At 49.3% G+C, this 23,103-nt stretch overlaps 1 protein-coding gene across 1 annotated transcript in view; it reads right to left on the minus strand.

The window, feature by feature from the left end:
- The window catches only part of LOC142301587 (carboxypeptidase A1-like), a 50,715-nt gene that overhangs the window by 22,150 nt on the left and 5,462 nt on the right, over positions 1-23,103 (minus strand). The window contains exons 2-10 of the mRNA XM_075342613.1: positions 20,926-21,007; positions 19,125-19,259; positions 7,813-7,917; positions 7,012-7,113; positions 6,360-6,458; positions 5,652-5,762; positions 4,145-4,235; positions 3,810-4,009; positions 3,600-3,684 (exon numbers count right to left, since the gene is read on the minus strand). Coding sequence (XP_075198728.1) covers positions 3,600-3,684; positions 3,810-4,009; positions 4,145-4,235; positions 5,652-5,762; positions 6,360-6,458; positions 7,012-7,113; positions 7,813-7,917; positions 19,125-19,259; positions 20,926-21,007 — 1,010 coding nt within the window. The remainder of the gene's footprint in view (positions 1-3,599; positions 3,685-3,809; positions 4,010-4,144; positions 4,236-5,651; positions 5,763-6,359; positions 6,459-7,011; positions 7,114-7,812; positions 7,918-19,124; positions 19,260-20,925; positions 21,008-23,103) is intronic.

Here is a 23,103-nt window from a genome sequence, read left to right on the forward strand (position 1 = left end):
AGCTTTTCCCGCCACTCCACTACCTTTGGTGCCATTTTGAATGGCCTTCCCTGTGCTTCAGGGGGGCCTCATCTTCCTTCCCTCACCTCCCTCCACGATCTGGGGTGATTTTCAAGAGTCCCCTCTTTCTCCCTTTCACTCACCGCCGCCTGCTCCGGAATATAGCTTCTGCAGGGGAGAAGGGATGAGGCAGAAGGCACTAGAACCCAGACGGGTCATTCACCATACCAGCACCACTCTCTCTCCTCACAACGCTGCAGCCTTTACACTCTGCAGGTGCAAGATGGCCACGGCTCCCTCAGCACGCCGGAACGTCCCTTCTCCTGTCTCCTTCTGCTCCAGGTGAAAGATCTGCTCCGCTGCCCTCATGGTCCGCTCGCACCCCCCACCAGGTTCACTGGGGGAAAGTTTCAGAAGGGGTGTAACCAGGATTTAGGTATAAGATGCATGGAGTGCTCCCTCAAGTGTCCTCTCAGCAGTAGAGCATGGCCACGCCCGGTATATTAAATGATTTGGATATTATAAGGGGATCCCTTTTATAAAATAGAAAAATGAGCACTTCTGCAAATGTAGTGCCCCTGAGACTGGTCACTACAGGGTATATCATTATATCCTTCCCAGTAAGTTTACACATACCTCACATAGCTCATCTAAACACAGTCAGGAAGTGACTCAGCCAGTTTCTAGCAGACACAGGCACTGGGGGAACTCCAGGTCACCATAACAACGATCTGGATCCTTGCAAAGGTGGGGGGCAGGAGTAGGAGTAAGTTACAAAGCAGACAGGAAGTAGAGTCAGTTCCAGTCAGACAGAGACAGAGCGGACACGCTGTAGAGCAGCTCCCTCAGCGCTTGCTGCCAGGCAGAAAAGAACCGTCTAGGATGTAACACTGCACTGACCTCTGCAGGAGTCTCCTGCAGAGGGGAGCCAGCCAGACCGGTACCAGTAATCATAGGTAAAAGGAGTACAGTCGTCAGGGAGAGTATGGTGTGAGTACTCACGAGACTGAGCACAGGCGGGGTACAGAGCCCTAGTTCAGGAAGACGCTTCAAGCTCACCTGGTAAAAATCTGCCCGGTGAGGGGACCATCAAGGACCTCACCAATGTTAGTGTCTGGGGCATAGCAGCAAAGAGGGAACTCGGGAACGGGGACAGAGGTCCAGCCCATAGAGAGGTTCAGGCTGCCTACCATACGGGCCAAGACAAAGAGTGAGAGAGAGTGAGCAGGAGGGGATCCCAAGACGTTTCAGGCCACGGGGACCCACCAAGTATAGAGTTGTGCATGGAGGAGAAAGGCCACTGATTACCAGACCAGACCGGACCTCTTACCTACCTGGGATCGACCGGAGTCTCTGATGGCGAGGACCAGCACCTGGGGCACGATACTATCTCAACCAGAGAATAAAAGCATCTGGAACCCACACCCGGTGAATCTGTGAGTAAATGCCGCCGCCCTACGCTACGGCACCCCCGTGGACTGCCGTCCCGTTCTCACCAATCTCCCGGGGTCCCGCTCCGCCTGTGGGGAGCGATATCACCCTGGCTGCACCCAACACCTGCCCCTGAGAGACTCTGCAGCGGCGGCTAATTCCTGGCCGCACACCATGGGTGGCGATAAGAAGCATCCCCCATTCCCATCCAACACCGCTCCTGGGGGAGGAAAAGTCACAGGAAGGGTCTGCGGCGGAGGAGGCCGAGACCTAGTCGCCATTGCAACCGGCGACATGCTTCCCAGGGACCCGTCGCTCTCCTTCCATCCCCATTTACACTGGACACCTGTTTGTTTGTCATTTCATGTAGCCGACGGAGCCGGGTTAGGCTAGTCACAGCAACCCCAAGAAACCACTGGCCCGGTGATGAGTACCCTAAAGCCCCATGGGGTCCTACACAAGGCCTATTCCCACTATGGCCGAAATGGCACATCTTTGTAGTAAGAAAACCGCCATTCATTACAATAGTCGTCATGTAACATATACTTGCCAACTGTCCCGAATTTTTAGATACAGTCACAGCAAATATGGCTGCCAAAGGCTAAAAGGAGGCAGAGTTTTTGTACACTTTACCCTAAAAGCTGGCAATCCTGGGCAGGTAGGGGGCATTTTCAGGAATGTCAGGGTCAAAACTTAAAGGAGTATTCCCATCTCCAAGATCCTATCCCAATCTGTAGGAGATGTAATAATAATATTAGCAAATATCTCAAATTAGAAATGTAGTATAGTTCTACTTATATAGTCATGTCTCTTACCTCATGTGCAGAGCTTTACAGTAGCCTAGGTATCCATAGTTACGACCACGCATATAGTGACAGTTAGTTGCTTGTGGACGTATCCATGGATACCTAGGTTACTGTAATGTCCTGCACATGAGGTAGCTAATCAGAACTATACTACATTTCTAATTGGAGGTACTTTCTAATATTATTATTATAACTACTGCATATCAGGATAGGATCTTGAAGATGGGACTATCCTTTTAAATATGCCCATTTTCCCACCACTATGGATGGTAAATATGGAAATGCAGCATTTCTAATGTTTAGCCTGTTCTTCATGGGATAATCCCTAAATGAGGTCTGTCAGCTTATTATGCTGGCCGATGACATAATAAGGTCTTGTGTTGTTTTGGCTACTACCGTGTTTTCCAAAAATAAGACCTCCCCAAAAATAAGCCCGAGCAGAGATTTTCAGCATTTTCGGAGCAAGGCTTAAATATAACTCCTACCCCAAAAATAAGCCCTAGTCACGGTTCAATTATGAAGTGTCCATGAAGCTAAAAAAGTTAAAGAATACTACAGGACACTTCATTATAGACAGCGGACACCCCACAATTACACTCACCAGACGCCGAGCAGAGGACCTGCAGTGATTGCACACCCACACATCAGATCTCACACCTGCACACATCAGATCTCACACCCGCACACATCAGATCGCTCACACAATCACCTATCGGATCGCACACCCACACTCACCACATCCAGCGATACTGATCTCGTCTGGTTGGCAGGATCCTGAAACGCAGTGTGGTGGAACACAAGGACCTGCGGATGGAATGCTTACAGGACCTGCGATGCGTTCCACCACCAAGTCCTCCATGCGTTCCACTGCACTGCAACCCATCTTTCCCTGAAGCCAAAGGCATTCTGTACTGCACAGATGTGGTGAGGGACTAGTGAGTATGTGTGTAATTTGATCGTGATTGTATGTGTGATCTGATGTGTGTGTGTTGGCCAGAAACAGGGGAGGATGGCGTGCAGCACACCTGCTGGGAGCGCCCACCAGAGATTGCAGGAAGACTTGGCCACGCAGACGTCCTGGGTCTAGTAAGTATGAGTCTCCTGGGGAGGGTGAGGAGTCTGCTTTTTTGGGGGGTAAACTTACCCCAAACCGTGTTTCTCAAACAATAAGACCTACTCCAAAAGTAAGCCCTAGTGCTTTTTTGGGGACAAAAAAAGTATAAGACGGTAGGAGTATCGACCCATAACTGTAACATGCAGCCCTTACACAGGAGAAGGTATTACACTGACAGATCCACTAATAAAAGAGCATTTTCACTATATTTTGAGTGAGAAAGTTCTCCAAGTAAAACCATTACTTACAGATGGTGGTGATGATGGTTCCATATGTGTACTTTGTGCCATACAGAGAAGCCAATGCATTAACTGCCGTTCTAGCTACATTGTCCTGTGTACAACGAGGAAGAAAAAGATGAAAATATTGAGAATAAAAATCAGATTCCCTTAAGTTCATAAACAAATTGTATATTTTTTACTAAAACACATAATTAAAAAAATGTATAAAGAATGTACCAATTCAGCATTATCTGGAGTACGAACAGTCGTGTAGCCATATGGATAGAGGAGCATCTGGGAATAGCTGTGGATGGAGACAAAGCCCTTGATATTGCCATGGCTCTTCACAAAGTCAACAATAGCCTTGACTTCTGGCTCAGAATGAGCAGCACGTCCTCTGTAAGTCTCAGAGCAAGGGTTTGAGCTGGATCCACCACCTACATATCAATGGTATAATGTGATTATACATGCAGAAATCGCATCCTCGGTTTATACATCCTGATATTGTGGTTTTAGACATTGCATATTCTTTATAACAAATTAATAACACATGAATAAAGTCAGTATGTTACCTCCAAAGCCAGCATCCCAGTTTCTGTTGGGGTCAGTTCCAATACAGGTAGAGCCAGTGTTGGGAGATCTGGTCTTACGCCACATACGGTCCTGTCATGGAATAATGATAATGAGTGAAGCCCTTCATATACAATATATACTCGAATATAAGCAGAGTTTTTCATCCCATTTTTTTATGCTGAAAATGACCCCCTCGGCTTATACTCGATTGAGGTTTCCACAATATATTATTCTCACCTGTCCTCCATTCCTGCAGTGACCTCTTACCTGCTTCTTGCAGACCACACATAGACCCCTCCATGATCTCGTCCGTTGCACGGGGTCGTCACTGCTGTCATCGCTTTACTTCAGTCAAATGCTGCCGCAAACCATTCAACGGCAATAAAGCGATGGCGGTAGACAGCATCGGCGGCCCTGTGCACTGGGCTCGATAATAGAGGTGTCAATGTACCCGCAGTCCGCAAGAAGCACCCCTCGATGATTGCAGCTGGGGCTGCTGCTGACGTCATCACTTTGCTGCAGTTCAATGCTTTGCGCCGCCGCACAGCATTCCACTGAAGTAAAGTAATGACAGCAGCGACTGCCCCATGCACCAGACACGATAATGGTGGCCGTCTTTGTGCGGTCTGCAAGAAGCAGGTATTAGGACACCGCTGGAACCGAAGACAGGTGAGAATATGTTTTTGTGTGTATGTGAACATCGGCATAATAGGGGACAAGAGGGGGACTGGAATGAGGACACTACTAAATGATGGGCACATTACTACAGGATGGGGGCACAAAGAAAGGGTACATTACTACAGCATTGGGCACAAGGATGGGGCATTTTACTACAGGATGGTTCACAAGGATGGGCACATAACTACAGGAGGGGCGCATTACTACAGGATGAGACACAAGGGTGGGTACATAACTACAGGATGGGGCACAAGAATGAATACATTACTACAGGATGGGGCACATTACTACAAGATGGGGCACAAGACTGGGCACATTACTACAGGATGGGGCACAAGGATGGGCACATAACTACAGGATGGGGCACAAGGATGGGCACATTGCTACAGGATGGGACACATTACTACAGGGTGAGGCACAAGGATGGGCACATAACTACAGGATGAGGCACAAGGATGGGACACATTACTACAGGAGACAAGGATGGGGCGTATTACATTTTATTGGTATCTATTTTTACTTTTGAAATTTACCAGTAGCTGCTGCATTTCCCACCCTAGGTCTATACTCGAGTCAATAAGTTTTCCCTGTTTTTTGTGGTAAAATTAGGGGCCATGGCTTATACTTGGGTCGGCGTATACTCAAGTTTATATGGTAAATTAAAAAATATCTTGAAGGTCCTGCGTGACCAAGTGTTTGTTTATAAATCTTTGCGATTTCATTTTTGCACGATTGTTTGATAACTCGTTTTATTAACAATGAACATAAATTAAAAAAAATATCAAAAACCACTGCTATATGTATGTAAAGAAGAACGATAATATTTACTGAGGTGTGGGTGTAAACAAAGCCATCAGGGTTGGTCACAATCTCCAGGAAGATGTCCAGTTTGTTCAGAGTGGCAGTAAGAGATGGGTCTTTTCCATAATCCTTGACGATCTATAGATAACAAAATAAATAAAATCGTTCATGTCTCATAGCAGCTACCTTTTTCTGTCCCCCAAATATGTCATAAACCTTTAATATGTGCTTTATTATTTTACCTAATGATGTATTTCCTAAACTAATATATGTATGTAGTAAGGTTGGCTGAACTGTGATCTCCTACATTATTACTTTTGGGCATGCACTGTGCAGTCATCATCATTATCTTTGATATAAGATTCTTCTCCTGCCTACCTTGACTATGTGGAACTTCATTGGTGCTGTTCATGCAATTTCATCATATATCTGGTTACTAAGGTGGTGACCACCTTCAGACAATATAAAGCAATATAAAGCTATGTAATTCCCTGGAAGTCACCATGTGATCACAAGACTCAACTAAATGCAGTATGCCATGAATTTTCAGATAGAAAGGTACAACTAAATATAATTTTAATAGCTGAACTTAATATTGGAGAACTAATGACAGGATGAACTAAATAAAAAAACTTGGAGTGCTACTTTAAGAAGCTTGATTTAAATAATAGTGAATCCATGATATATGTATATCATAATTTTTTTTTCCTTTCTACAGAAACAAATTGTGATTACCTTCTTCGCAAACCACAGTCCACTGGCCTGAGTAACCCACTCACGGGAGTGAATTCCGGTATCAATCCAGAAAGCTGGGCGGTTAGCGCCAGTGCTGAACTACAATAGAAGAAAAAATGAATATATAACCTAGAAAACAATTTGTTTTTCTTTCAATGAAGACACTTAATGGTTAGATCGATATTATTACATTGTTTTGTATGAAGTCTGTATAAATGTTCTTCCTCTGGGGGAATCAATTTATTAGGACTGGCGTAGCGCACAACAGCCTCAATAAAGCACTCACTCGAGTACACTGACGTGAAGCAGCGATCATTGCTTCACGTCATTGAATCAATCAGGAGCGTGTGATTCCAAGAATGCGCCGTAGCCAGAAATGTACGCCAGCCGGGGACTGGTGTACTGTACATTCATCTTTAGTGGCGTAACATGATGAATTTGACGAGCAAGCGTGATCACGCCCCACCAATGCCTAGCCCAAATTGGCATTGCAGGCCAGGACTGGTGTGTAAACGCCAAAAGTCATATTTTTGCACAAGTGCCGAGTTGCACAAGAATATTGTGGCTTATTAAGGTGTTTACGCCAGATTTCTGCAATAAGGACCTTGATAAATTGACTACAGAGTATATATCAAAAGTGTAGACCACTCACCTTCAGGACATTCAGTGGGCAACCCTGATAACTTGAGCCAATCTGAATTTTGCTGACAAAACCAGGATTTTCAGCCACCAGATTGTTAATAAAGGTGTTAATCTGTGAACACATAATATTTGATCATTCCATTGTTCTGCTACATACAATGTATCCCACATAGAAAACTGAACATATCGGCCCCGATTCATCATTGTTATTTCCCACTTTTCTGGAGTCGCTTCCTACTTTTTTTTACTATTGTAAATAGTTTTGTGCCACTTTTGAAATCCTGTTTCTTCTAAAAGTCTTTTTTTCATCTTTCCTCAAAAACTTTGCTTATTCAGATCTTTCAAACAGATTGATGAAATGTGACTTTTACCAAATGTCACATTTTTTGGTGAGTTTAACTCCAGACCCTGCCTGAAATGAGGTTTCTGGGGGAATTCTCATAATGGCACATTTTTGTGAGTTTACAAAGGATTTGCAACTTTTGGTGCTAAAAATTTGCATGAACTGGTTAAAGAGAGAAATTAGCAGCATTTGTTTTATTCTGTGCTAAATTCAAGAATGTGATGCAAAAATCATTAATGAATATCACAAGACAAAAATAAAGAAACGTAACTTCAATAAATTGCAAATATTGAATCGGGATCGTAATGTGAACGTTCTGTCTTCTATTTTAACTACAATTATTAAAGTGAAGCAAGCAAAGAGTGGGAACACAGGCGCCCTACCATTATACACCAGTATGGAGGCATTGGTACAGCATTAAAAGAGCATAAAAGCTATAGTAAAGTATTGACAGGCATCATCTCTCACCTCATCGAAGGTGTGGTATGTGCCATAGTTAAATGTGTCAGTAGAACGGGCATTTTCCTTGGCACGGCCAATTTTCATGTCTCTCTTTTCTTCATTTAGCAAGGTCTATTAAGAATGGAAAAAAAATGGAGTAAAAAAAAAAAAGATATTTAGCTCTATATATTTACTAGAAGTCACTCTCACACTTAAGCAAATAAAATGTTGTGTTTCATTATTAAATGTATTATTAAATGTATCATTTAGTTTAGTAGGTAATGCAGTTGTGACACAATCGGAGATTTTAGATTTAGCATGTTGCAGAGCTCAGCAAGCTAACTCAGCCCAGCCCACACCATGCTCTCTGTACAGGCCCGGCGTCAGCACCCGGCAAACCCGGGCAAATGCCGGGGCCCCGGGCTGCCGGGGGCGCCCACTCGCGGTGGCAGAGGGGCCGGTTGCCTGCGCTGTCTTTGGCTTTTCCCCCGCAGAGGATCACACTTTCAATTGTATCGGCATCGCAGTTGCCGATACAATTGAAATCAATGATGAGATGGAGCGGCAGGCTCCCTCTCTTATCATTCTCCACACTGTGTCTGACACTGTCGGCGTTCTGAGCCTCTGACAGCTCAGCAGCAGAGCGTGGTGACGTCATCACTGCGCGCCTGCTGAGAGGTCAGTACGACAGCGGTGGACGGCCGCGCCGAAGAGACCGGAGCAGCGGGGGAAAAGTGAGTATTTATGTAATCGTGGTGGCCAGACGACCATGGAGGTGCATTAAATTATATAGGTGCTGTGTACTACATGAAGGTGCCTAATGCTATCAGGGTCTGCACTGTGCTATATAGGTGTTGTGTACTACATGAGGGTGCCTAATGCTATCAGGGTCTGCACTGTGCTATATAGGTGCTGTGTACTACATGGAGGTGCCTAATGCCATCAGGGTCTGCACTGTGCTATATAGGTGCTGTGTACTACATGGAGGTGCCTAATGCCATCAGGGTCTGCACTGTGCTATATAGGTGCTGTGTACTTGATGAGGGTGCTTAATGCTATCAGAGTTTGCACTGTGCTACATAGGTGCTGTGTACTACATGAAGGTGCCTAATGCTATCAGGGTCTGCACTGTGCTATAAAGGTGCCGTGTACTACATGGAGATGACTAATGCTATGTGGGTCTGCACTGTTCTATATGGCGGCTGTATACTACATGGAAGTGCCTAATGCTATGTGGGTCTGCATTGTGCTATATGCAGCCTGTATACTACATGGAGGTGCCTAATTCTATCTGGCTCTGCTCTGTGCTATATGTTGGCTGTATACTACATGAGGGTGCCTAATGGTATCTGGGTCTGCACTGTGCTATATGGCGGCTGTATACTACATGAGGGTGCCTAATGCTATCTGGGTCTGCACTGTGCTATATGGCAGCTATATACTACATGAGGGTGCCTAATGCTATCTGGGTCTACACTGTGCTATATGGCGGCTGTGTACTACATGAGGATGCCTAATGCTATCTGGGTCTGCACTGTGCTATATGGCGGCTGTATACTACATAAAGGTGCCCAATGCTATGTGGATCTGCACTGTTCTATATGGCGGCTGTATACTACATGGAGGTGCCTAATGCTATGTGGGTCTGCATTGTGCTATATGCAGCCTGTATACTACATGGAGGTGCCTAATTCTATCTGGCTCTGCTCTGTACTATATGTTGGCTGTATACTACATGAGGGTGCCTAATGGTATCTGGGTCTGCACTGTGCTATATGGCGGCTATATACTACATGAGGGTGCCTAATGCTATCTGGGTCTGCACTGTGCTATATGGCAGCTATATACTACATGAGGGGGCCTAATGCTATCTGGGTCTACACTGTGCTATATGGTGGCTGTGTACTACTTGAGGATGCCTAATGCTATCTGGGTCTGCACTGTGCTATATGGCGGCTGTATACTACATGAAGGTGCCCAATGCTATGTGGATCTGCACTGTGCTATATGGCGGCTGTATACTACATGAGGGTGCGAATGCTATCTAGGCCTGCATTGTGCTGTATGGCGGCTGTATACTACATGAGGGTGCCAAATGCTATGTGGGTTTGCATTGTGCTATATGCAGCCTGTATACTACATGAAGGTGCCCAATGCTATGTGGGTCTGTCTGCACTGTGCTATATGGCAGCTGTATACTACATGAGAGTGCCTAATACTATCTAGGTCTGCATTGTGCTGTATTGGGGCTGTATACTACATGAGGGTGCCTAATGCTATGTGGGTCTGCATTGTGCTATATGGGGGCTGTATACTACATGAAGCTGCCTAATGCTATCTGGGTCTGCATTGTGCTATATGGGGGCTATATACTACATGAAGGTGCCTAATGCTATCTGGGTCTGCATTGTGCTATATGGGGGCTGTATACCACATGAGGATGCCTAATGCTATATGGGTCTGCATTGCTATATGGGGGCTACTTAATGTTATATGGGGGTTGCATTGTGCCATATGAGGCTGCATAGAGAACTATGGCGGCATCATAACACTATATGGAGGAATATGGGGGCTGAATACTGCTATACCTCAGAGTTGTATGCCACCTCCACCCCAGTGCTGTATACCCCAGAGCTGTGTATACTCCCAGAGCTGCATGCCACCTCCCCAACTCAGAGCTGTTTGTCCCCCCACCCCAGAGCCACTGCCCACCTCTAGAGCTGTATGGCCCCCATTGCTGTATATCCCTTTCCTCAGTAACATGTATGCCCCCAAGTAATGTGTATGTCCCCAGCCTCTCTTGTGATGTACTGTATATACAGCAGTGTTAGTGTTCTCTATGTGCGGCCATGTCTGTCAGTGACGGCCACCAATCAGCGTGGCACAGACACATGCTCAGGAGGAGCTAGATGGAGACAAGCGGGGAGGTGAATGAGGCTGTTGCCGGCTTCCCAATATTAGAAATATCTCTAATGTGTCAGTGTGTGTATGTATGGTCTGTATCTATGTATGTCAGTGTATATGACAGTGTATAGATTTTTGTCTATGTATATGTGTTTTTTGGGAATTTCCCTTTAAATATGTATGTGTACTGTGACGACCTGGGCCCTGAACGTCTTGGGGCACACGTCTGGCAGTGGGATCAAGACACACACAAGCACTTTGTCACTTAAACAATCTCGGTGATTTATTCACATCCTCATAAACCACGCAGTGTAATGGGCCACAGCCACTTTCCCGCAGGACAATGTCTCACTGTCTGTTTAAACTGCCGATTGTTCATACAGTTCATCCTCTGGCATCAGCCAGTAAAGTCCACCTTTGTGGGGTGTTACCTGCCAGTAGGTTTGCAGTCTGTCAGTCTGCCTCCATCCAGTCCAGGGAGACTCTCACACTGGGCTCAACATCCCGGCCCTTGTACACGTTCCAATTCCTCAAAGCCTCAGTGGATTCTGCAGCTCCCTGACATTTCAGAGCCCTCACTAGCTCTGTATGCACAGGATCTCCTGCACATGTGCTCCAACCAAGATGGCTCCCACCAGCACACAGAGCCCATGTGACAAACGACAACTCCATTAAATCCCATGAGACACACCTACGTATGGGAGGTATGTGGATGGTCAGTCCCGCCCATCACTTCTGACCATCCCATGAACCCAGCCCTGAATGTGTACAACAATCCTCATGGAACTACAAGTTCCAGAGAAACATTCCAGGTTCAGATCGCAGAGGATTTCCACCTCTGTGACACATACCGGCCATCTGCCACATTGCCGGTTGCATCCTTACAGTACATATACCTGTATGTGTATGTATCTGTGCATGTCTATGTGTGGATGGGTACCACTGAGACTCTTTCGCCCAGGGCCCACAAAAACCTGGAGCTGGCCCTGTCTCTATGTACATTGTCTATTGACCGTTTTCTGCTAATCAGTGCTGGTTTAATAGCAGGCATGCAAAACCTAATCCGAGCAGTGATAATCTCCTGCTGATAAATCACTCAATGTATAGAAATAACAGCACACAACCTAATAAGTGACACAGTGCTGAAATCAATGTCTCAGCTCCTAACTTAAGGCTGTACTTAAGTTACATAACAGATTCCCTAACATGTCTGACATATCAGGTGCCGTGGATTAGCAAAAAGAACATGTGAAAAGCAGAGTTTAAGAATTTCATCTTGTTACTTAAAGCCCTCCCATGAAGATTTTTTTTCATTACATCTGTGTAAATGTGCAAGTAGCGTAGTGGGAATATTAAAGTAGTTGTCCACTACTAGGACTACACCCCTTCTTGTCCCCCATGTTTGTCCCCATTAAAATAAAAAAGGCTATACCTATCTCCCGTGCTAGCGAGGTTCCAGCGATGTCGACGCTTGCATTCTCTGGGCTCACGTGAGGTTGTTACATCACATGAGTCCTGCTCCCAATCAGTAACTTCACTGTCCCTGCCTTTGGAGATAATCAAAAGGAAGTGATGGCTGCAGCTGGCCGCTCACCTCCTGTTGATTGCTCATACGTCCAAAGGTGGGAAGAGTGAAGCCGGTTCTGAATGGGTGCAGGATTCATGTAAGAACCTCACATGAGCCTCAGGAATTCAAGTGCCGACACCGCTGGAATCTTGCCGTCACGGGAGGTAAGTATAAGCTTTTTTATTTTACCGGGGAAAAACATGGGGGATGGGATAGATAGTAAAGTGTCAAGGGTACTTTACATGCTGCGACATCACTAGCGATACTGTTAGCGATGTGAAATTTTAGATCGCAAGTGCGATCTTTCGAGAGCGCACATAGGTCATTTTACGCATGTGCGATCTCGAAAGATCGCACTTGCGATCTAGAACTTCACATCGCTAACTAGATCGCTAACGATGTCGCAGCATGTAAAGTACCCTTCAGTCTTTGCTGATGACACCAAACTATGTAGGATATTAAAAACTGACTTGAAAGTACAATATTACAAAAAGATCTGGATAAGATGTCAGAATGGGCAGATACTTGGCAAATGAGATTTAATGTTGATAAATGTAAAGTAATGCACCTAGGACGGAGTAATCCTATAGCTGTGTATACATTAAGGGGAAGTAAACTCGGGACTACAGAACAGGAGAAGGACTTGGGTATTTTCATTACAAATAAGCTGAGCAGCAGCACTCAATGTCAAGCAGCAGCTGCTAAAGCAAACAAGATTTTAGGGTGTATAAAAAGAGATTAGATCCCGTGATCCCAACGTATTGTTACACCTCTATAAATCACTTGTAAGGCCACATCTGGAACATGGGATCCAGTTTTGGGCTCCACATTTTAAAAAGGACCTTCAGAAGTTAGAGTCAGTTCAAAGGCGGGCAACTAGACTACTACAAGGAATGGAAGGCCTCCCATATGATGACAGGTTGAAAAAGTTAGATATGTTTAGCTTTGAAAATATATGTCTCAGAGGAGATCTCATTTATATGTATAAATACATGTGTGGTCAATATAAAGGACTGGCGCATGACTTATTCCTTCCAAAGACAATACTAAGGACCAGGGGGCACTCACTGCGAATGGAAGAAAAGCTATTCCAGCAGCTAAATAGGAAAGGGTTCTTTACAGTTAGAGCAGTCAGACTGTGGAATGCCCTACCACAAGAGGTAGTAAAGGCAGATACTATAACGGCTTTTAAAAAAGGGTTGGATGATTTCCTGAGTATACATAACATTGTTGGTTATAAATTACTTAGGGACAAAATCTAGAACTGGTGGAGGAAGGTTGAACTAGATGGACCTAGGTCTTTTTTCAACCTGAGTAACTATGTAAAAAGAAGGGTTTATTCTAGTAGTGGACAACCGCTTTACTTTACTCACCTACCACCAAATGTTCCATTATCAAGCACCACTCTGCTCCTCTTCTTAGTGATTTTGATGCTCTTCAGACTAGCCACTTCGCTCTATGTGTATGAGCTGAAAGTCTCTTTTACAATGTAAAGGCTGCTTTACACGGTATTGTGACGCCCTGGGCAAGCCAGGGGTCACAGGTCACAACACCACACGCACCCCACATTCCCTGCAGGTACACCGAGGTCAAAACTAAAATCCTTGTTGCCTTCCTCCAGGGGCTGGTGTCCACACCAGGGGGTGGGCCAGGCGGTTGGCTCCACCCACCGAGGAGTTCACAGCTCTGGAGGTGGGAAAACCAGGCAGTTGAGTTAGAGAGTTTGAAGTAGAAGGAGTAAACAGTAAGAGGAGAGTTGAAAGTGACAGAGAAAGTGACAGCAAGAAGCCTGAAGTTGGTCCGGGTGTGTGCCCCGGACTGAGACAGCAAGGTTGGCAGACGGCGGTGACCGTCTGCAGGAGAGGCTGCTCGGAGGTTGCCGAAAGGACCGTGGATGGGTGGTGACCCGGCGGTACCGGAGCGGTATACAAAGAACAGTCAGCACCAGGGCAGGGGCCTTTCGGATCCCGGCAAGGCTAGGAGTCGCCATAATTTGCCAAATCCGTCAGTGAAGGGGACGACTGTCTCCCAACAACCAAGTCCCGATTGAAGGCAACAGTCCGACCGTGAAGGGGAGACACCGCCACCGCCAAGGCACCAGTTTCCCAGGGCCAGCGCCTGCGGGCAAGAGTGGGGCTCCTCCGGCCCATATCCAGGCTGGGGAGCGGGTTACCGGTGGGAATCCATCGCTACCAACAGACTACACATAGGTGCAGGGAAGAGACCGTCACCGTCAACTGCAGGGAACATCAGCACCGCAACCGTCTGAGGGACCCGTCCAACCAGCCGTTTGTTTACCGAGAACTGTGTCGTGTTTACTGGCTGAGTGAGTACCTCCGTGCCGTGCGGCACAGCGCTGCCCCTTCGCCCCTGCACCTCCATAGGCCCCATAACCCGCCTGTCCACCATTCCAACCCCATCACTGGGCCCCGGGACCACCAAACCCCTACCCACGGAGGGGCAAATTAACAACTGGCTGCTACATACCACCACTCCCGGGATCCCCAGCCAGAGCAGCGGTGGTGTCTACATAATCACCACAACGTGGGTGGCGTCACGGACAATAAACAATCCCACAACCAAATCCCCTTTCACTCACGGGCGAGGAGCGCCGCTAGAGTCCCCGGGATCCGGCCCATCGCTCGAGCCACCGAGCAGCAGCAGGCCGCGGCAGCAGCGGCAGCTGGACCCGAGCAGTGGGAGAGCGCGGCGACCCCTCCTCCGCCCGCGACAACTTGGCGTCACGAACAGGATCTTACCGCTCTGCCGTCTGGTAGAGGTGCGCCTTGTTACCGCCGGAGGTGTCCGGCCAGAAAATTTCAGAAGCCGCCATCTTTGGCGCAAAGAGTTCCCGCTCGAGCGTCTTCTCGAGTAGCAGAGGCGCGAAGGCCAAAACCCCGCCCCGATAGAGGAGGGGCCGGAAAGAAGCTAAGGGGGACGCGATGGCGGCTGGCTGCATGTAAACGCAGCTATAAAAGCAGGGACGCCAGGACCCTGTGGCCATCTTGTTGCTAGTTCCTGGAAAGCACAACTGCCGAGATGTCCACTTCAGCTAATAACAGCGAGACCCCCGCACCCGGCACGGTGACATGGTTGAGGGACCGGACCGTCCCGCTGAGTAATCGTCTGCAAGCCCATATGCAACGCCTCCTGGAGGAGTGGGAGACCGACACGGCGGATGTGGTGGCTGCTATGTGGAGACGCAAGGTAGAAGAGGATTTGGAGGAGCGGGTAAGAGACCCACGCCCCTGTATTCCTGAGGGATCGGCCATTGGAGCTGATGGGCCCGGCCGGCTTCCGCTCACCCTGCCTCTCTCCCCGCTATCCGTGATAGCTGCTGCCGCTCCGCCATTAGGCCCGCTACCTGCCCACCCGGTAGCGATACCCTGCCAAGCCGCCCCGGCGGGCCAGCCGGCTGCAGACGTCCAGGACGTCCCTGAAGTGCACCAGGGGGAACCGCTAGGACCGCGGCCCCTTAACAGCATGGTGCCAGAAGTCCCGGCAGTGACTGTGCCAGACCCCGAGCCCGGGACCGTGGCCTGGATGAAGGCCCGGGTGATTCAATTCCACAAGCGTCAGCAGGATCAGATCTTCCGGATGATGGAGCAGTGGACTAATGAGGTGGAGATGCTGATTACAACTGCCCCGATGTGCGAGAGGGGAATAGATGTAGCAGAGTCGACTGGTGACCCACGTCCCTATGTCCTACCAGGACTGGCCGCTGCGGCTGAGGGGCCCGGCCTAGTCTCGGCCTATGCATCACCCTTGCCGTTACTTATGGGGCGCCTCAGTGTAGACTCGCCTGGTCTGCTGCTCCGTGCTACCGCAGAAGGGTCTGAAGTGTTGGATGCTGGAGGCCAGAAGGCTGCGGCAGCTGGCGGTAACCCGCCTGACGCAGGAACAAGAGATGACGACTCCGGCCCCAGCCCCGGGTCCGCTGCTGAGTTTGAAGAGGCAAGTAAGCGTTCCCGCTATGTAGGAGCCCCAGTGGTTTTCCATACCCCGCGTACCGGTGGAAATGGGTACCGGGTACCCTTGTCACAGCAGGCATGTCAGTGCATGTTTGATATGCTGGTGGAGGGGGATGGATCCGCCTTAGCTGAGGACTCTGAGTAATGGCAGCGGAGCGCCGTTGCACCGTCCCCGTTGGGACCAAGGCCTGTGTTTGTTTGCAAGTTTTTGAAAATGATGATAAGTAAATGGAACCGAACAGTCATCTGATTTACACCGTGATTGGGAAAACCGGCCGTTGCCGGCACCGTTGTCCCCGTGGGGACCGTTCAAAAAGTTGCATGGAGAACTTTCCATGGACAAGCCCGTGAACTTGCAGGGCAACCACAAACGTTAAGTGGAATGTAGATAAGTTATGCTACCGGTACCGTTTCCGCAGTTGCCGCCTCCGGAGAGGCAGGTTGGAGGGAGGGCCCGCAGTAGAGCCGGCTGGGGCCCAGCCACCACAGGAACCGGTGGTTACCCTCTGGAGGGGAAGGACAGATCCCGCTCGGGTGACTTGGTGCAGGACTGGGGTCAAGGGGTGCTGCCTGGGCTTTAGGGGCAGCATCAGGGCCAGGTTGCTTGGGTGGGAAAGAGCGGAAACCGTAACCGTAAACCGTTTGAAACCATTTAAGTAAGAGTACCTCCCGATGTGGGAAGAAGTTATTTTAATTGTAAACATGTTACCGTTTTCTACTTATTTTTCAGAAAAACAAAAAGGAAAATAAAACCGGTGTTGGACGGGCAGCCCGAGGACGGTCTGTGTTTTGCTAAGGGGGAATGTGATGCCCTGGGCAAGCCAGGGGTCACAGGTCACAACACCACACGCACCCCACATTCCCTGCAGGTACACCGAGGTCAAAACTAAAATCCTTGTTGCCTTCCTCCAGGGGCTGGTGTCCACACCAGGGGGTGGGCCAGGCGGTTGGCTCCACCCACCGAGGAGTTCACAGCTCTGGAGGCGGGAAAACCAGGCAGTTGAGTTAGAGAGTTTGAAGTAGAAGGAGTAAACAGTAAGAGGAGAGTTGAAAGTGACAGAGAAAGTGACAGCAAGAAGCCTGAAGTTGGTCCGGGTGTGTGCCCCGGACTGAGACAGCAAGGTTGGCAGACAGCGGTGACCGTCTGCAGGAGAGGCTGCTCGGAGGTTGCCGAAAGGACAGTGGACGGGTGGTGACCCGGCGGTACCGGAGCGGTATACAAAGAACAGTCAGCACCAGGGCAGGGGCCTTTCGGGTCCCGGCAAGGCTAGGAGTCGCCATAATTTGCCAAATCCGTCAGTGAAGGGGACGACTGTCTCCCAACAACCAAGTCCCGATTGAAGGCAACAGTCCGACCGTGAAGGGGAGACACCGCCACCGCCAAGGCACCAGTTTCCCAGGGCCAGCGCCTGCGGGCAAGAGTGGGGCTCCTCCGGCCCATATCCAGGCTGGGGAGCGGGTTACCGGTGGAATCCATCGCTACCAACAGACTACACATAGGTGCAGGGAAGAGACCGTCACCGTCAACTGCAGGGAACATCAGCACCGCAACCGTCTGAGGGACCCGTCCAACCAGCCGTTTGTTTACCGAGAACTGTGTCGTGTTTACTGGCTGAGTGAGTACCTCCGTGCCGTGCGGCACAGCGCTGCCCCTGCGCCCCTGCACCTCCACAGGCCCCATAACCTGCCTGTCCACCATTCCAACCCCATCACTGGGCCCCGGGACCACCAAACCCCTACCCACGGAGGATCAAATTAACAACTGGCTGCTACATACCACCACTCCCGGGATCCCCAGCCAGAGCAGCGGTGGTGTCTACATAATCACCACAACTGTGGGTGGCGTCACGGACAATAAACAATCCCACAACCAAATCCCCTTTCACTCACGGGCGAGGAGCGCCGCTAGAGTCCCCGGGATCCGGCCCATCGCTCAAGCCACCGAGCAGCAGCAGGCCGCGGCAGCAGCGGCAGCCGGACCCGAGCAGTGGGAGAGCGCGGCGTCCCCTCCTCCGCCCGCGACAGTATGACCGATTGTGCGATTTCACAATCGATCGTGCCCGCCCCCGTCCTTTTTGCGTCACGGGCAAATCGCTGCCCGTGGCGCACAAAGTCGGTAACCCCGTCACACATACTTACCTCTCGTGCGACCACGCTGTGGGCGGCGAACGTCCACTTCCTGGAGTGGGAGGGACGTTCGGCGTCACAGTGACGTCACACGGCCGCCGGCCAATAGAAGCGGAGGGGCAGAGATGAGCAGGATGTAAACATCCCGCCCACCTCCTTCCTTCCACTTAGAGCCGGCGGCTGACGCGGGAGGCAGGTACACGATGTTCATCGCTCCCGTGGTGTCACACGGAGCGACGTGTGATGCCACGGGAACGATGAACAACCGGCGCCCGATTTCAGAACCGATATTATGGAACCTAGCGACCAGTACACGACTCACGATTTGTGAGCGATACTGCGTCGCTAGGAGGTGTCACACAGACCCCGACGATCTAACGCACGATAGATTGTCTGGTGTAAAGCAGCCTTAAGTCTATGGAGCCTTGCTGCAACGTGCCATAGACTTACATTGTAAAAGCCACTTCCAGGCCATGCAAAGCGCTGTGTGACTCGGAGACTTAGAAGAGCAGTGACATCACTGAGATTAGAAATACAGCGCTGAATCACAGAGAGAGTGGCAGTAGGTTGTATATTAGCACTACATTCAGAGATACAGTATACAGAGATTTAGTGAAAAAAATGTAATTGGAGGGACTCTTAATTACCTGTTATTGGGTCATTGACCATGTTTACATCCTATATCTCTTTCAGCTACTTACTATGTTCCATTTCTATAAACAAGAAGAAATAGAGCAAAGATCCATTCTATGGTGGCAACCAACACCTACCTGCAGGTCTTCAATCATGATGCTGTACTGGATGTTGTTAGACTCCAGATACACCTTTACATCCTGAAGACTGAAGAATGGTACACGGATGTCGATGAATCTCTCGGGTCTAGAAGGTCCCTGCCAGAAGTCCAGCTGTAAAACAAAACATGAATGGGTTAGTGCAATGATTTATACTAGTTGAATGGCTGCATCTATATTTTGTTCCTATTGCACTAAATGCTCTATTAAAATATCAGAAAAATATCAGGACCTCGTTTGAGAGATTTGTTTAGACTGATGTCTTGTTGTGAGGCCTGGGATCATGGTGAATATTGCTAGATTTTACATCCTCCATCACTTTTCAGGAAGAACTACATAGTTTTTAATATAATTAAACAAGAGTACTTGAATTATTCTTTTCCCAAATCTTCCCCCTTATATCACTTTTATACTACTTCTCCAAGTAATCAAATCTCACCCGGGTCCCTACTGTTAATATAATGTACAGCTCTGGCAAAAATTAAGAGACCACTGCAACATTGTCAGTTTTTTCCGATTTTTCTCTTTATTGGTTTATTTTTGAGTAAAATGTAAAATGTTCTTTTATTCTATAAACTACTAACATGTCTCCGAATTTCCAAGCAATAAATTTTGTAATTATTTTCTGAAAATGAGAAATGGTCAAAATAACAAAAAAATGCATTACTTTCAGACCTCATATAATGCAAAGAAAACAAGTTCATAATCATGTAATAACAACAATAATAATGTTTTAACTCAAGAAGGAAGAGTTCAGAAATCAATATTTTGTGAAACAACCATGGTTTTTAATCACAGCTTTCATGCGTCTTGGCATGCTTTCCACCAGTCTTTCACACTGCTTTTGGGTGACATTATGCCACTCCTGGTGCAAAAATGTAAGCAGTTCTTTGTTTGATGGCTTGTGACTATCCATCTTCCTCTTGATTACATTCCAAAGGTTTTCAATGGGGTTCAGGTCTGGAGATTAGGCTGGCCATGACTGGATTTTGATGTGGTGGTCTTTCATCCACATATTCATTGACCCAGATGTGTGGCATGGAGCATTGTCCTGCTGGAAAAACCAGTCCTCAGAGTTGGGGAACATTGCCTGAGCAGAAGGAAGCAACTGTTTTTCCAGGATAACCTGGTATGCGGCTTGATTCCTACGTGCTTTGCAAAGTTTAATATACCAAATTTCTGCCTAATTTCTAGAGTAAGGTAATCTTCTCTGATGAGTCTAATTTTCAGCTTGGCCCAACACCTGGTCGTCTAATGGTTAGACGTAGACCTGGAGAGGTGTACAAGCCATAGTGTCTTGCACCCACTGTGAAATTTGGTGGAAGATCGGTGATGATCTGGGGATGCTTCAGCAAGGCTTGAATTGGGCAGATTAAACTTTGCGAAGGGCGTATGACTCAAGCCATATACAAGGTTATCCTGGAAAAACAGTTGGCTCATCTGCTGAAGCAATATATAAATTTTTTTATAGATCCGATGTGCCAGTCATGAGGACAGAACAGAATTTTTATGCAAATTTGGATGTGCAATGGGGCGTATCAATGTACTGTATTTGGTTACTCCACTTTCATTCACAGACCCTCAGAATACTTCCAGCCTGATTTGCATATGAATTACACTATAGATTTATCTTGACCAGCTCATTGAATCTCTAAAACAAAGTATAATTTTTTTTTTTGGGGGGAGGGGAACAAGCAAAAGTAGATCCATGCCACTGCTTGCATATGTAAAAACGTTTTAAATTCCCTTTAAGTTCCTAGAATGTAACTGATTTTGTTACCTTTAGATCCTCATAGCTTTCCAGATCGTGAACCAGGGTCACCTGTTCTTCATTGGCTGGGAGAATTCGCAGGACTTGATGTCTGTAGATGAATAATATAGTATTAGTGTGGTGCCCTGGACAAGCCAGGACGTCACAGGTACTGCAACAACACACCCCACACCCCGGTTACGCACATCAGTCACACTCGCAAATCCTTGTTGCCTCCCTCCAGGGGCTGATGTCCACACCAGGTGGGGTAGAGCCAGGCGGTTGTCCCCACCCACTGAGGAGTTCACAGTCCTGGAGGCAGGAAGAAGGCAGTTTGAGAACGGTGAGGGAAAGTGAGAGGAGAGGAGTGAAGTGGTAGTGGAGCAGACTGACCGTGTCCGGGTACGTGGCCCGGGCACCTAAGAGCAAGGTTGGCAGACGGTGGTGACCGTCTGCAGGAGAGGCCGATTGACGTGTAATCGTAAGGACCGGGGACAGGCGGTGGCCCGCCGGTACCGAATCGGGGAGCGAAGAGAAGCCAGCACCATTCGGCAGGGCCTACGGACCCCGACCAGGTTTGGAGTCACCGTTAAACCGGTCAAATCCGTCAGCGACGGGAACCTCCGAGGTTTCCCAGCAGCAAAGACCCGACTGAAGGCAACCGCTCAACCGTGAAGGGAAATACAGCTACCGCCACAGCTAGAGTTCCCAGGGCCAGTGCCTGCGGGCAAAAAGGGGCTCCTCTGGCAAACACACCGCTGGGGAGCGGGCTACCGGTGGGAAGCCATCGGGGCCGAAAACACACTACAGGTGCAGGGAGAGGCAGTCACCGCCAACCTACCGGGAGTGACCACCGCGGCCACCTGCGGGACCCGTCCATCCAGCCGTTTGTTTTACCAGATACTCCGTGTACGTTATTGGCTGAGTGAGTACTACCGTGCCGTCTGGCACTGCACTGCCCCCCCGCGACCCTGCACCTCGCCAAACTGCATCATCCACTTCTCAGTCACCATCACCGGGCCCCGGGACCACCAAAACCCCCCTACCCACGGAGGGGAGAGAAACATCTCGGCTGCTTCCTGTCATCGCTCCCGGGATCCCCGTCCAGAGCAGCGGTGGTGTCCCAACCTCACCACAACTGTGGGTGGCGTCACGGACCGACTTCACAAACCCCAAAAACTATTCCCCTTTCACTCACGGGCGAGGAGCGCCGCTCGAGTCCCTGGATCCAGCCCACCGCTCGAGCCACCGAGCAGCAGCAGCGCCAGACCCGAGCGTGGTGAGCGCAGCGTCCCCTCCCCGCCCGCGACAACTTGGCGTCACGATCAGGATCTTACCGTTCTACCGCCTGGTAGAAGTGCGCCTTGTGTCCCGCCGGAGGTGTCCGGCCGAAAGTTTTCAGAAGCCACCATCTTGGGCGCGAAAAGTTCCCCGCTCGAGCGTCTTCCCGAGCAGGGGAGGCGCGAAAGCCGAAGCTCCGCCCCTGAAGAGGAGGTGCCGGAAAGAAACCAAGGGGGGACGGATGGCGTCCGGCCGCATGTGAACCGCGGCTATAGAAGCAGGGACGCCAGGACTCTGCGGCCATACTTGGTTCCTGGAAAGCACCGCTGCCGAGATGCACCGTCCGACCAGCAACACCGTAGCCCCCGCGCCCGGCACCGCGGCGTGGGTGGAAGTCCGGACCGTCCAGCTGAGTAGCTGTCTGCAGATCCGCGTGCAGCTCCTCTTGGAGGAGTGGGAGGCCGACATGGCGGATGTGGTGGCGGCCATACGGAGACGCGAGGTGGAGGAAGTTTTGGAAGAGCGGGTAAGTGACCCACACCCCTGTATCCCTATCGGGTCGGTCGTCGCGGCTGAGGGGCCCGGTCTGCGCCCGCTCGCCCTGCTGCCTCCCCCGCTGCCCGAGTTGGCTGCTGCTGCCCCGCCACTAGGCCCGCTACCACTGCAACCGGTAGCGGTACCCTGCCTATCCGCCCAAGCGGACCGACCTGCAGCCGAAGCCTGTGGCCGCACTGAACCGCTTCCCTGGAAGCTGCTGAAGACCGAGCCCGTCAGCGGAGATATACCGGAGGCACATGTAGTGACCGTGCCTGGTCCCATACCGACTCCGGCAGCCCGTCCCGTGCAGGAGGAGGCGGAGATAAAGCGGGAGAGGACCCCTGTACCCATCCCCCACGCCTCAGCTGAGGCTGCGCCGGGTCATCGCTG

Source organism: Anomaloglossus baeobatrachus, chromosome 4, assembly GCF_048569485.1.
Source record: "Anomaloglossus baeobatrachus isolate aAnoBae1 chromosome 4, aAnoBae1.hap1, whole genome shotgun sequence".
Lineage (NCBI taxonomy): Eukaryota > Metazoa > Chordata > Amphibia > Anura > Aromobatidae > Anomaloglossus > Anomaloglossus baeobatrachus.